The sequence below is a fragment of the Maniola hyperantus genome, chromosome 9 (genome assembly GCF_902806685.2).
Source record: "Maniola hyperantus chromosome 9, iAphHyp1.2, whole genome shotgun sequence".
In the NCBI taxonomy this organism is placed as follows: Eukaryota; Metazoa; Arthropoda; class Insecta; order Lepidoptera; family Nymphalidae; genus Maniola; species Maniola hyperantus.
This window is the reverse complement of record NC_048544.1, coordinates 15818593-15832486: the sequence shown is the minus strand read 5'-3', so window position 1 is coordinate 15832486 and position 13894 is coordinate 15818593. Positions and strand designations below refer to the sequence as shown.

Here is a 13894-nt window from a genome sequence, read left to right as displayed (position 1 = left end):
AGGAAAATAAACACTGACTACGAGCGAGGCAACGTTCAATACTTTTACAACAATGATTTACAACTCTTGAGAGCGCTCATATCACACAAAGCTTTAATTAATCATATATTTTGTTTTAGAAATACATATGTAACCAAAATTACTTTTGCTAACAAAACTGCTGCACCCCTAGTACCAAGTTTTGACAGTATTCCAAAACTAAATAAGATTTCAATTTCTTTAGCAAAAACTTCATGAAATATTGATGCGTCACTGACATCTGCGTGGATTTAGGTTTTCTACAACTTCCATAGGAACTCTTAAGATTTTCTAAGTAGCCTATAGCCCTTCCTGAGATGCAAGCTATCTCTGTACCAATTTCATCAAAATCAGTTAATCAGATGGGGTGAGACAGACATACTGCACTTACAAACACTTTCGCTTTAATAATATTAGTATGAATTCACAGGTAAAAATTAATGTAATGATTTTAATGATTTTAAGCTTATTTCGAGGTTCGACGACGAGGTTTTATACATTAAAAAATTAATGTAATCGAAACTTGACGAGATTTGAAGATTTACTCTCGTAATAGGGGTGCTTTAATGAAATTTAAAAAAAAACAAGACGCCTTTACGACGGATAAACTAGTACCTATTTAGTTATGTACCTATAGTTAAGAAAAATTTGTATTTACAAACTGACATTTCAAAGTGACAGGCAACTATGAAAACATAATTATATAAATTTTAGAATCGCTATATATCACACACTTAACAAAAGTATCTTAGACATGTACACAAAATAATCGTTCATACAATAAAGTTATCATTACAACTAGGTAAGAAATAGTTCGGACGTTCGACACGCGACATGCGACATGCCACATGCATGTCAGTCTATATATCATATACACACACTTCACCAACCTAACACACAGCTGGCTCCATTATTTGATAGTTCCAAATAATCGCGCATGTTGGAAGCCCACATAACAACATAAATACACACACGTAGTCCACGACAGGTCGAGATGGCAATAGGGTGAAGACGTCAGGCACACCCGCATTGCCCCCGCGCCCCGCGCCCCCAACCCCGCATCCCTGTTGCCATCTGGACCTGTCGCGTACTATACATTCAGTAAAAGAAACATTAGCTCTTTAGTCCTAGTACGAGCTTTAAGTTTACGAAAACGATCTTCGATGTCGAGTTACTTCATAGCTCTACAGTCTTTAGGTATTACTTTGCGAAATTAAAATTTATAGTAGATAATCATTATCATTATCAACCGATAGTCCTGCGCCACTGTCATTCCGAGTGAGCGGCGATAGCCTAGTGGTTAACATGTTCTATTCGGGAGGTCGCGGGTTCGGTCCCGGGCACAATATCATTCGCTTTAACGGTGAAGGAGAACATCGTGAGAAAACCTGCATGCCTCCGAGTTGTCCATAATGTTCTCAAAGGTGTGTGAAGTCTGCCATAACAATTCTGAGAGGAGACCCGTGCTCGGTAGTGGGTTGACCATGATGGTGATCGTACCGGAACGCTAACACCTGGCTGCCAGTGTAGACCGCAGCGGGTAGGGGTACTCTAGAAGTTCCCCCGCTGGAAGCCCAGGCCGACCCCCCGCATGGTGTGCGTGGTGGCGCGCGCGACCTCGTACTGCGCCTGCATGGCCTGGAACAGCTCCTCCTGCTTCTTGTTGGGGTCCTGCGTGGCGTCCACCGTGTCAGCCTTGCAGACCGCAGCGGGTAGGGGTACTCTAGAAGTTCCCCCGCTGGAAGCCCAGGCCGACCCCACGCATGGTGTGCGTGGTGGCGCGCGCGACCTCGTACTGCGCCTGCATGGCCTGGAACAGCTCCTCCTGCTTCTTGTTGGGGTCCTGCGTGGCGTCCACCGTGTCAGCCTTGCAGACCGCAGCGGGTAGGGGTACTCTAGAAGTTCCCCCGCTGGAAGCCCAGGCCGACCCCCCGTATGGTGTGCGTGGTGGCGCGCGCGACCTCGTACTGCGCCTGCATGGCCTGGAACAGCTCCTCCTGCTTCTTGTTGGGGTCCTGCGTGGCGTCCACCGTGTCAGCCTTGCAGACCGCAGCGGGTAGGGGTACTCTAGAAGTTCCCCCGCTGGAAGCCCAGGCCGACCCCACGCATGGTGTGCGTGGTGGCGCGCGCGACCTCGTACTGCGCCTGCATGGCCTGGAACAGCTCCTCCTGCTTCTTGTTGGGGTCCTGCGTGGCGTCCACCGTGTCAGCCTTGCAGACCGCAGCGGGTAGGGGTACTCTAGAAGTTCCCCCGCTGGAAGCCCAGGCCGACCCCCCGCATGGTGTGCGTGGTGGCGCGCGCGACCTCGTACTGCGCCTGCATGGCCTGGAACAGCTCCTCCTGCTTCTTGTTGGGGTCCTGCGTGGCGTCCACCGTGTCAGCCTTGCAGACCGCAGCGGGTAGGGGTACTCTAGAAGTTCCCCCGCTGGAAGCCCAGGCCGACCCCCCGCATGGTGTGCGTGGTGGCGCGCGCGACCTCGTACTGCGCCTGCATGGCCTGGAACAGCTCCTCCTGCTTCTTGTTGGGGTCCTGCGTGGCGTCCACCGTGTCAGCCTTGCAGACCGCAGCGGGTAGGGGTACTCTAGAAGTTCCCCCGCTGGAAGCCCAGGCCGACCCCCCGCATGGTGTGCGTGGTGGCGCGCGCGACCTCGTACTGCGCCTGCATGGCCTGGAACAGCTCCTCCTGCTTCTTGTTGGGGTCCTGCGTGGCGTCCACCGTGTCAGCCTTGACAGCCGCTGTACAAAGAAATATTTAAAATAAGTATTGAAACCTGATATATCCGAGACATGGTCGCTAACTATGGGCCTCATAAGATAGCTGAGAGTCACTCAGCGGGCGATGGAGAGAGCTATGTGCGGAGTTTCTCTACGTGATCAATGAGGAAATGAGGAGATCCGTAGGAGAACTAGAGTAACCGACATTTAACTTAACGGGTTGCGAAGCTGAAGTGGCAACGGACAGGCCACACAGTTCGTACAACCGAGACATTGGGGTCCCAAGGTGCTGGAATAGCAACCCCCCACTAGATGGATGGACGACATCAGACGAGTCGCAGGGACCTGCTGGATGGCGGCGGCGCAAGATCGCCTTGTCTTCCCGGTGTGTGCTCGCCGAGCCAGCCCTTAGGACAACTTGGAGATTCGGCTCTAGGGACAGTAGCATAGAGACATTATATGTAGCACAGAAGTGGGAGGTCTCGGGTTCCATTCCTGGCACGACCAATTTAACACTGCATAATTTCTAAATTTAATTGTCTAGTTACCGGTAAAGCTGTGTCGACAAGCGATTTAGCGTTCCGTTACGATGCCGTATAGAAACCGAAAGGGTTGGGTGTAATAAAACTGCCATACCCTTTCCATCGTAGTATGCACCATCACTTACCACCAGGTGAGATTGCAATCGTAGGCCACTAATAAAAATACAAGGAGAAAATGGACCTGGATCTTTGATGCCCATGAGACGCATGAACTTGGAGACCTGCTTGCCGTCCGAGTCCTGCGCGAAGCGCGCGCCCGTCCACTTGGCGGCTTCGGCCTCGGCCGCGCCCGCCGCCTTGTTGCCCCACAGCAGCTTGCGCTTCTGCACCTGCCACGCAACATTACATACATATATCCTGGAGCCGTCCGTGGAGTTCGTCCGACAGTAAACATATCCAGCCACAAGTTAACACAAAGCTATTGAGGAATAACTTCACTTGTGCCCGTATACGAACCCTTTACGTCTGTCTACACACTTGCTTTAAAACCAGATTCAGACGAATTGAGAACCTTCTTATTTTTTGAAGTCGGTTAAATATGCAATACGCCTAGAACAAGATTTTTTATCTTTATATATTCTTTGAACAAGTCACAATTTATTTAAATGCAGTCTTTTACACTTGTAAGGTAGTAAGCTTTTGTGATAATATGCGTAGATGGCTACTCTGTGGTAGCAATGAGCGATTGTTATTAAAAAGAATCGCACGAATCGATAACAATCGATTGTTCAATTCATTCGATTGTTAAGTTTACGAATGCGAAGTGCACGGTCCAACGGACCAAATACATACATCAAAAACCTAGTTCAATTGCGCAATTGCATTCGATTTTCGATTCCTGCGTCCCAGACCCGCGCGCTAAGTAACATTTGAACAATCGAAAACAATCGATTGGTTTTCGATTGTTCAACTGTTATTCGAATGAATCGACCATGGCTACCACGTGTCGCCGTGCGGCGTGGGGCTCACCTGGTCGAGCGCGCGGTGCGATTGTACGGCGTAGGCGGCCTGCGCGCCCGCCGGCGCCGCGGCCGCGCGCAGCTGCCGCGCCGTCGCCATCGAGCCGTCGGGCGTCTTGATCTGCAGACCTGCCGCACCACAGTACCCTCATACAGTACAGCATACTCATGTAAGTAAAGCTAGTTCAAGAGGCTATTACATATAGTCCAGGAAATGAAGCTAGAAAAATGGTAAAACCTCGCAATTTTTTCGTCTCTTGATCGATCTTATTTTGATCATAAGTCGATCAATTTTCATGCTAGAGACATTTTTTTCTTGTTTGTTTGAAAGCTCTAATTAAATACTTTAAAAAAGATTCTATGAGCTTTCTTTGAAAAATGCAAATTTTTCTCGTTATTTCGCTTTAAATCTTCCAATTGACGAAAATAGCTAAGCATTAATTTGCTGTATCTAAGTTCGTATTTGTTGTAGAAAATTATAAAAAAGCATTGTTTTTGATTTTTTAAAAGCTAAAATTTAGCTTTTTCCACTTTTTTTGATAAAATGCATATTTTTAGAGTTATTCGCAAAAAACCACTTAAAAAGGTCAATTTTTCGTCAAAAAAACTGTTACTTTCAACTTCGAATAACTCAAAAAATATAACTTTTACGAAAAAAACGTATAGAACATTTTGTTCTTAGAATTACTTTTTCCGTCGATTCTTATAGTTAAAATGTAATAAAAAAATCCACCCCCGAGATGGGGTGGCAACCACCCCCAAGGCTCTAGCGTACAGCGGCATGATAAAGAAAATGATCCTTGAGCTATTCCCTACCTTCTGTGAACATTTCAAGTAAATCCATGCTGGACGAAATAATTGCGAGCCAAAATGCTTCATTGCCTGGACTAATGAGCCAGTAAAGTTTTACATTTAAGTTTATATACATTTTGTAAGGGAGTCCAATTCTAGTAACAAACACAATCATGACGAGACGCTATCAAGCCTTGTTTTGTGTTCATTTCTTGATAGCAGACCCACTGCACTTATATTGGAGTTGGTCCACATTTTGATATTTCTTATTGTCTGTATCACAAGCACGTATTATAAATCTGTTTTGACTGTATTCGGTTTTGGCAAGTGGAATGGAAATCATTACTTTTACGTGTCTTACGCTTACTTAATTTAGGTACGCAGTATTTTACGGTTCATCCGTTTAACCGATTTTGATATGGTAGAGTTATCTTACATCACGGAGACGGGATTATACCGGAAAATCAGAGTTCCCATGGGATTAAAGTAAAAGCACGGCGACGAAGTGGCGGGTATCGGCTAGTTGGACGTACCCATCTTCTCCATGACCTCCAGCTTCTTGTTGACCTTGTAGGAGGAGGGCCTGTAGTCGCCCGAGGGCGGCGAGCCGCGCCGCTCCCTGTCATTCGGCCTGCCGAATTATATCAACAATCACTCAATTATTATAAGTCCCATCTGTACGAAAAAGTGCAAAATACGGGATTTAGTGAGCAACAGATTTCCTTTGGTAGGATTGATGGTTGATCCTTAGTATCCTAGGAACGATTTAAGAAGTGAAGCCATATGGGGAGGATTGGAGGGTGGCAGTAATTACCCGGCATGGTGCGGCGGCGGCGGGAAGGCGGCGGAGGGGCGCGGCCGGTCGCGCGCAGCGCCGCCGCTGCTGGCGCCGCCGCTGCCGCTGCCCGGCGCCCTGCAGCCGACAACCAACCCTCGTTTATATAATGCTCGCAGCTCGTGTTCAACACGGGTAACGTCAACTAACACAGGCTTTATAAAAAGCTTAGATTTTTCCCGGACGGGGAATGGAGTCGCGGGCATCAGCTAGTACACAATAAAGTACAAATGAGTAGTCAAATCTGAAGTTGCAACATGTCGGTCTGCTCAGATCAGAGCGGACTACTAGTTGAGCGCGCACTCACCGTCCGTCGTCGGAGCGCCTGCTGGGCCGGTTGTCCCTGTCCCTGTCCCGCTCGCGCTCCCTGTCTCTGTCGCGACGATCGCGTTGCTCCATGAATCTGCAAATGGTCACGGAACCCCTTTATTGTTAACTTGCCACGGACTCGACGCACACGGTGTCTGTTCGCCGGAAGCAGTGAAGCCTGCGTCATCCTACAAAGAAGTCGCTGTACCATGCTACGCCTTACTTCTTGCAGAAGTGGCATCCACAGCGGTGCGGCGCCGCAACGCACCAGGAACGCATCGTGGGGCCTCAGTGTAAGTGTCGAGCTCGACGCGGCACAAATCCATTGTGTGTGTCTTTACACCAAAAAAGAACTTCTTTATTATAGCAGAAATCACAATAAAAGATGTGCTTGTGAAAATAATTGTTCTTAGTTTTAAACATTCAACTGATTTTGTTGTTTTGATGACTGAAACTTTTGGCACTCAGATATCTGGAACCGTACAGACAATATATGAGAAAATATATTGACTCTGTATTCTATTTACTGTGGGTAAATAGAATGATATATATAGAATGTGGTGATAGAATACAGATAAGATATTAGCCTCCTATTCAATATTAATTAAATAATAATAGGTATTTTTCAGCATTTAGATACCTGTCACTTGCTGTAACGGTGAAGGAAAACATCGTGAGGAACTGGCGTGCCTGAAGGTGTGTGTGAAGTCTGCCAATCTGTATTGACCAGCGTGGTGAACCATTGCAAACCTTTCTCACTCTGAAAGGAGATCCACGATCTATTACCTGGGCGAGACGGCGTCGCGGGCGTCGGACGCGCGCGCGCCGGGCGCGGGCTGGCGGAGCAGCGGCTGCGGCTGCGGCTGGAGCGGCATGGGGCCCTGCCGGACACGTGCACAAGTCAATAAATAGGGCTCCTTAACGCAAACTGGCACTTTCATATCGCGTATTACGTTAGGAGCCCAATTTATGGGTTCTCAGTCCGAGTCTGACGCAACAAACTGCAGGGAGTAAGATTAGAGCTTGAGCGTGCCCTGCAATAGCCAAATCTGATGTGATGTGGCGCTTTGCACAAGTCTAAGGATTAAATACTCAAGCCTGGCCAATTGTGGGACAGGTCATCATATCGTCTCACCCGGGCGTCAATCCTGTGGTCGTCGGGGTGGTCGCCCAGCAGGCCGCGGCGCGGACCGCGCCCGTAGCGCTCGTCCCTGCGCGGCGAACGGCGTTCGCGCGAGTTGCGGTCGCGAGAGTTGCGGTCGCGAGAGTTGCGGTCGCGAGAGTTGCGGTCGCGCGACCGCTCGCGAGGCCGGTCGCGGTCGCGGTCGCGGTCTCGCCGCTTGTCGCCGCGCCGCTCCGCCGAGCGAGAGCGATCGCGTTCTCGGTTGTCATCTGATAAACATGGACACACACATGACACTTGCATTTGTACCACAGAATTGTTGGAAACTACATCAAGAGGCTAAAGCAGAGCAAAAATGTGAGGATAAAACTCACTGTAGCGTACCGATTTCCTCGCTTCTGGCTTGAGCAGTTTCAATGTGGTTTTAAGGAAAAATAATAAATTCAAGATTTAGATTGCGATGGGCCATTTTTGCAACAAAAAAACGAATGTATCGAAAAATTGACTGTCGATTTATTCGTCGTCACAAAGAAACAATTGAATAAAAATCGACAATAGATTGTTAAATTTTTCGATTGTTACGTCTACGAATGCGAAGCGCACAGTATAGAACGAATAAATCCAAAATCTAAATTAATATTGCGCAATAGCATTCAATTTTCGACTCATTCGTCCCAACCAAACACACGCTTTAAAAATTAAACAACGAAAACAATCGATTTTTTAATTTTTATTCTATTGTTATCGAATAATAACAACAATCGAATAGTTGGATTGGAACGAATCACCCATCGTTATGATTGTACTCACTGGACTCTCGCCGTTGTTCGGCGGCAGGTTGCGTCGGCGGGGGCGGCGCGGCGGGCGGCAGCTCGGGCTCCGACTCGGCGCCCTGGGACTCCTGCGGCAATGCATTCACACCTTCACTTCTGCTGTTCTACGAGTTGCACCGATGGAACCGTCTTACAGGAGCATCCTTCGGACTTTAGTTAGGTCTTTACCATCCAAATATAAATTACTACATATTTATATTTCAACGAGTTTTACCGATATTTAACCGACTTCCAAAAAGGAGGTGGTTCTCAATTCACTCCATTGAATTTTATAAATGTATGTAAACCGATTTTTTCGAGGTTTCTGGACCGATTTGCAAAATTTTTGGGAATATGCAGTAACTTGGAGTTGTGCATTTGCAATTACCAAAATTGTGTAATACATCATTTCTGTTTTACAGCAAGTAAAGGTGTTTGCACACTACACAGACTCGACGCGGATTCCTCTCCGACTGGCCTCACAGTAAAGCATGGAAACGTGAGCTTTATATCGTGTTCCGGAATTTTCGTTTTGAAAGAAGTGTGCGACGCGTAGACTTCTTTCAATTACTACCCTTATTATAAAAGCGAAAGTGTTTGTTTGTTGGTTTGTCCTTCACTCACGCCGCAACGGTGCAACGGATCGACGTGATTTTTTGCATGGGTATATTTAAAGACCTGGAGAGTGACATAGGCTACTTTTTATTCCGGAAAATCAAAGAGTTCCCACGGGATTTTTAAAAACCTAAATCGCGGGCATCAGCTAGTACGAAATAAAGCTCACATTCCCATGCTTTATTGTGAGTAGAGTCAGAGTGGAATCCGCGTCGAATCTGTGTAATGTGCGAAGACCTTAATATGTCTTCATGCGCTCCATTGATACCAATATCAATGACCCACGCCAGTACCTCTCGCTCTCACACAATATTTCATACAATTTCTTATTAATTGTATTGAAGTTGCAGTAACTTTATGTATGTAAGCAACTATATATTTGTTTCTACCAAACACATTTGCAAACTGCTTGCTATGATGCTATAGTTGAAATGGAAAAAAATTTAATAATTTATTTTATAAAATTAAAGAAGGCACAAATTTTTGATTTAAAAATTAAAAAACCGGCCAAGTGCGGAGTCAGGCTCGCGCAATTAGGGTTCCGTACTACAGTCGTATTTTTTCGACATTTTGCACGATAATTCAAAAACTATGATGCATAAAAATAAATAAAAACCTGTTTTAGAATGTACAGGTGAAGACTTTTCATATGATACCCCATTTGATATAGTCACTCACTTTGAAAGTTGAAAATACTAATTATTTGTTCATGACCACAATTTAATTTTTTTTGTGTGATCTTACCCTAAATTCACGGTTTTCAGATTTTTCCCCAAATGTCAGCTATAAGATCTAGCTACCTGCCAAATTTCATGATTCTAGGTCAACGGGAAGGAGCCAGACAGACAGACAGACAACAAAGTGATCCTATAAGGGTTCCGTTTTTCCTTTTGAGGTACGGAACCCTAAAAAAGAAAAAAATTGTGCCTTTAAAATTTTATTTTATAAATTTAAAGTAGGCACAAATTTTTTGCTTAAGTAATTTATTTCTTTTTCTACATATATATTTTATGATATTCTCAAACTCCCAAAAAAATATATATTTGAAAAGCCCATAAGCTGGAAACAATACATGTAATACATTACAGATATAACATATGATAGTAGTGTATACATGTACATCAACTTTGCCCCAAAATGAACAAATGTTATATTATGTTGCAGCAATGAAAAACAAATTTGCTAAATATCCAAGTTCAATGAACCTGCCCTTTGTAAAATTGCATTAGAAACTAGATAATGCCCGTGACTTCGTCTGTGTGGATTTAGGTTTTTAAAAATCCCAAAGGATCTCCTCGATTTACTGGGAAAAAGTATCCTATGCCCTTCCCCAGGATGTAAGCTATCTCTGTACCAAATTTCGTCAAAATCTGCAAAACAGGTGGGCCGTGAAAAGCTAGCAGACAATCAAACAGACACACTTTTTCATTTATAATATAAGTATGGACAAGAACAAACAAAAATATTGTTCGATCATATCCTATGTTAGGAGAGATCGTTGTTGACTTCATATTATATTGCACTGCATTGATTGTTTTTCATGCTGCCCCAAGAATAGCAAGACACAGCTGAGAGGTATCTTGTTGGACGCCCATCCTCTACGCGACAGGTCGAGATGGCAGTCGGGGATGGAACACGGGTTGTGGGACATCCCCCCGCCTCATACCCCGATCACCATCTCAACCTGTCGCGGACAAGTAATAAACCACTGATAGAATATTTAAGTAACTTGTAGTTAATAATGATAACCGTAATATTAGTTACCTCTCCAGCACATTAAATACTAATACAATATGAACAGTTGGTCTGTGACGCTGTGTCGTCTTAAGGCTACGTACTCACATGCTAGCAGTAAGGGACGGCCGCATCGGTCGCGCGTCAGGACACCACGGCGGGCAGTATTTGACTTTTGTATTGTGTCAATTTACAAATGGGTAACATATAAAATAATAAAAGTGTTAATATCATCGTTGAAAACAGATGGCTTTTGTGGTTTTAATTATTTTTAAATGAATTTATTTTATATGATATTTAATATTATTACTTGTTGAAGTATATTTATTTAATATAATATTTAACTACAGATACAGAGTCCCGTGTTATAATATACTTTGTATAAACTAAAGTATAATAATTGATAATAACATATAGTTGGTACAGAATCAAATATGAAGTAATTTTAGTGATCACAATATGCTTTAAATATCCCCAGAATATAAGTGAGCACCCTCGCCTATAAACTCCCAGGAAGCCTAATGTCCCCTTGTCACAAACAAACACAAGTTCAAGGAGTTTTACTGAGAAATATTGCCAGATAAGTTACTTTGTTTCAGAATAGAAACCAAACATTGAACTGAAGTATAACATTTAACAACAACTAAGCTCTGATAGCCTAGTGGTTAGGACGTTCGCCTTCTAATCGGAAGTCAGGGTTTCGATCCCAGGCACACACCTCTAACTTTTCGGAGATATGTGTGTTTTAAATAATTAAATATCACTTGCTTTAACGGTGAAGGAAAATATCGTGAGGAAACCTGCATGCCTGAAAGCTCTCCATAATGTTTCAAAGGTGTATGAAGTCTACCAATCCACATATGGCCAGCATGGTTGAATATGGCAGAAACCTCTCTGAGAGGAGACCTGTGCTCTGCAGTGAGCTGGCGATGTGTTGATCATGATGATAACATTTCAAGGCTAGAGTGAATAGGCATCTCCTAGGCAAGAGCGCTCTAGCCTCCAATCTAGACCTCATCATTGCTTTTAATTGGGCATGATTGTTGTCAAGCCCAAGCCTATTTGAAAATTTTAAAAAAACCTATAATTATATGATAAAATGAAAAACAATAAAAATTATTTTAATTAAACTTTTATAAATATTTTTGATTTGTCAGCTGCATCTACCTCTATACATATAGTACAGATATAAACTGTTTTTTATTTTGTATACTTAAAAAAAAGTTAAAACAAACAACATTTTAATGACACTTTAGTAATTCTTTGTTCCTAACTTTACTGGTAGGGGCCACAAACTACACTTGAGCTAACTTGGATAAAGAATGTTTACTCACAAAGTTGCCTAGCAACCTATTGTGGGCCATAAATGCCTGACATATTATGTTTCAAGTATAGAGGACCTGTATTGTGGGATCAAACAAGAGTAGTCGTAAGAGCCTATTAATATCTCATTTAAGGGCTAAAACCTTTTCTCTGATACAAAGGGGCAGAGTACTAAGGCTCCTTAATAAGGTTTTAGTATGATGTATGACATGCGGAAGATGAAGCCTAGAATATAATATAGTTCAAGGTAGAATATAGAGTATAATTTAACTAACAATAGTGAAAATCTGTGTTAGTAAAAATAACTTATCTGAGAACATTTCTAACAACCCTAAATAAAAAATAGGGGATTTGACTACAATTTTTTTATTACTTTATTATAAACTAGAATAAAAATAATGACGTAAACTGAAAAACTAATTAAATCGATCAAATAACAAAAAAGTTATACACATTTAAATATTTCTGATTAGACAGAGATAGCGATACAGCAGTTTGACGTCACACCTACTAATGCCATAGTAGCTTCGTGCGGTTCCATACAAATTTTCGTTTTGCGAGAAAGGGATAGAAGACCCTCCCACTCCAAAATTAAAATGCCTGTAACTTTGTAAATCTGGTAGATTTAAAAAAAACTCAGCGTATGTCATTATTTTTATCCTAGTTTATAATAAATAATAAAGTAATAATATTTATCAAATTCAAAAGTAGGCAAATACCCAATTCTTGGCAATTGCTGTAAATACTAAATACCAAAGAACATCTATAATTTACAATACCCCTTGCTTTTCAATATTCAGGGTATCTCCCAGCTCTACACCTGACATACACGAGTGCTAGTCTAGTAGTGTACACGTGTAACAGATAGGACTCACCTCGCTCATGTCCATGTTGACGTCGTCGTAGTTAGTGTCATCCTCCCGGCGGCGGGCGCCTGCTCCGCCACCCTAGAATACCAGGCTATTGTCAAGCAGAGAACACTGATTAATATCTGTTTCTTACTTACAACACTAAACATATTGCCCCCTTAGCACCAGTTGACAGCTACCGGGCAGCGAGCACGATCTATGGATTGACTGACACTCATTACAGGCTAGAATGCAGTTGCAGTAACAAATCCATTAACGCTATATTTACAACTTTCGTGCTAAGAGGGCAGTTTTATTACAACAATTATACCAAAATTCTTAAGTATTATCTCAATAATATAAATCAACAAAATAAAGCTGCATCTAGACTCAACAAGAGAAAAATATTCCAAAATGTTAATTGTGATGTGCCGACTCTAAAAGCAGACATTAAAATTTATGGCACCCATACACAAAAGGGTGAGGAATTAAACGAAATAAAATCACTTTGTAATGTTTAAAATTAAAAGCTAGCATGCCTGCTATTTAAGCAGAACTAATTGTACAATTCACTTGGACAATAATTATTACAAAAATTTAAGGTTGAAAGTACGTACCGATGAGTGATATCCGTAGCGACCAGATTCTCCATCGTCGTCGCTTCCGTAGCCAACTAGAGAATCCATAATTGGAAAGGTTTTTCAAATTATGATTATTAGGTAAACGATTTCTCGTTTATTTGAATGTTACACAACACCAAATTAATTTCTTGATCAAAATTCACAATCCAAATTTTTTGATTTTTTTTATAAATAAAAACAATATGGAGGACAGACCCATAGATAACACACTATATGACAGACCATAGAGTATGACTATGGGACAGACTATTATCAATCACAGACGAAGGGTTCCGTTTTTCCTTTTGAGGTACGGAACCCTAAAAACGTTTAATATAAATATTGTTGATCGGTTTAATACAAATATTGACAACCAAACAATATCTCTATGGATAATATTGTCGTGTTATTCATCGTTACGTCCTGCTATCGCTAGGTATCTCAGACGCGGTTTACTCAGTCTACGGCACAGAACACATTTACTCCAAGGAGAAGAACCCCAACTCAAAGAATTTGCAAGTACTACTACCACAGATTAATAGGGTGACTATGGTGACTAGGGTGTCGATGGCCCAACTACATAGGTACATACAACCACCTACAAATAAAGTGCAGACGGTGCAGACCATGCACCGTCACGCCATCTA

At 42.9% G+C, this 13894-nt stretch overlaps 2 protein-coding genes across 7 annotated transcripts in view; one reads left to right on the top strand and one right to left on the bottom strand.

The window, feature by feature from the left end:
- Positions 1-13894, top strand: part of Tbc1d22 (TBC1 domain family member 22) — a 73781-nt gene that overhangs the window by 41051 nt on the left and 18836 nt on the right. The window lies entirely within an intron of this gene.
- Positions 3-13474, bottom strand: LOC117984877 (arginine/serine-rich coiled-coil protein 2-like). Of its 6 annotated transcripts, XM_069500659.1 has the most exons (12): positions 13245-13299; positions 12655-12726; positions 10565-10628; positions 8106-8196; positions 7308-7564; positions 6959-7053; positions 6171-6266; positions 5843-5941; positions 5562-5659; positions 4247-4365; positions 3459-3606; positions 3-2756 (listed from the first exon to the last, which is right to left on the bottom strand). In XM_069500659.1, the coding sequence occupies exons 3-12, from the start codon at positions 10588-10590 to the stop codon at positions 2430-2432; spliced, it is 1356 nt and encodes a 451-aa protein (XP_069356760.1). In that variant the 5' UTR covers positions 10591-10628; positions 12655-12726; positions 13245-13299; the 3' UTR covers positions 3-2429. The 6 variants fall into 6 exon arrangements, with proteins under 6 accessions (XP_069356760.1, XP_069356763.1, XP_069356761.1 ...); XM_069500662.1 differs by lacking the exon at positions 5843-5941 and having other exon boundaries at positions 13245-13300; XM_069500664.1 differs by lacking the exon at positions 10565-10628 and having other exon boundaries at positions 2468-2756; positions 12655-12739; positions 13245-13474.

Coding starts and splice junctions, on each gene's coding strand:
- LOC117984877 (XM_069500659.1), bottom strand. CDS start 10,590: ATGCGGCCGTCCCTTACTGCTAGCAT. Junction 6,267..6,958: donor CGCGACGCCGTCTCGCCCAG/GTAATAGATCGT, acceptor GACCATTTGCAG/ATTCATGGAGCAACGCGATC. Junction 3,607..4,246: donor CGCACCGCGCGCTCGACCAG/GTGAGCCCCACG, acceptor GTTGCGTGGCAG/GTGCAGAAGCGCAAGCTGCT.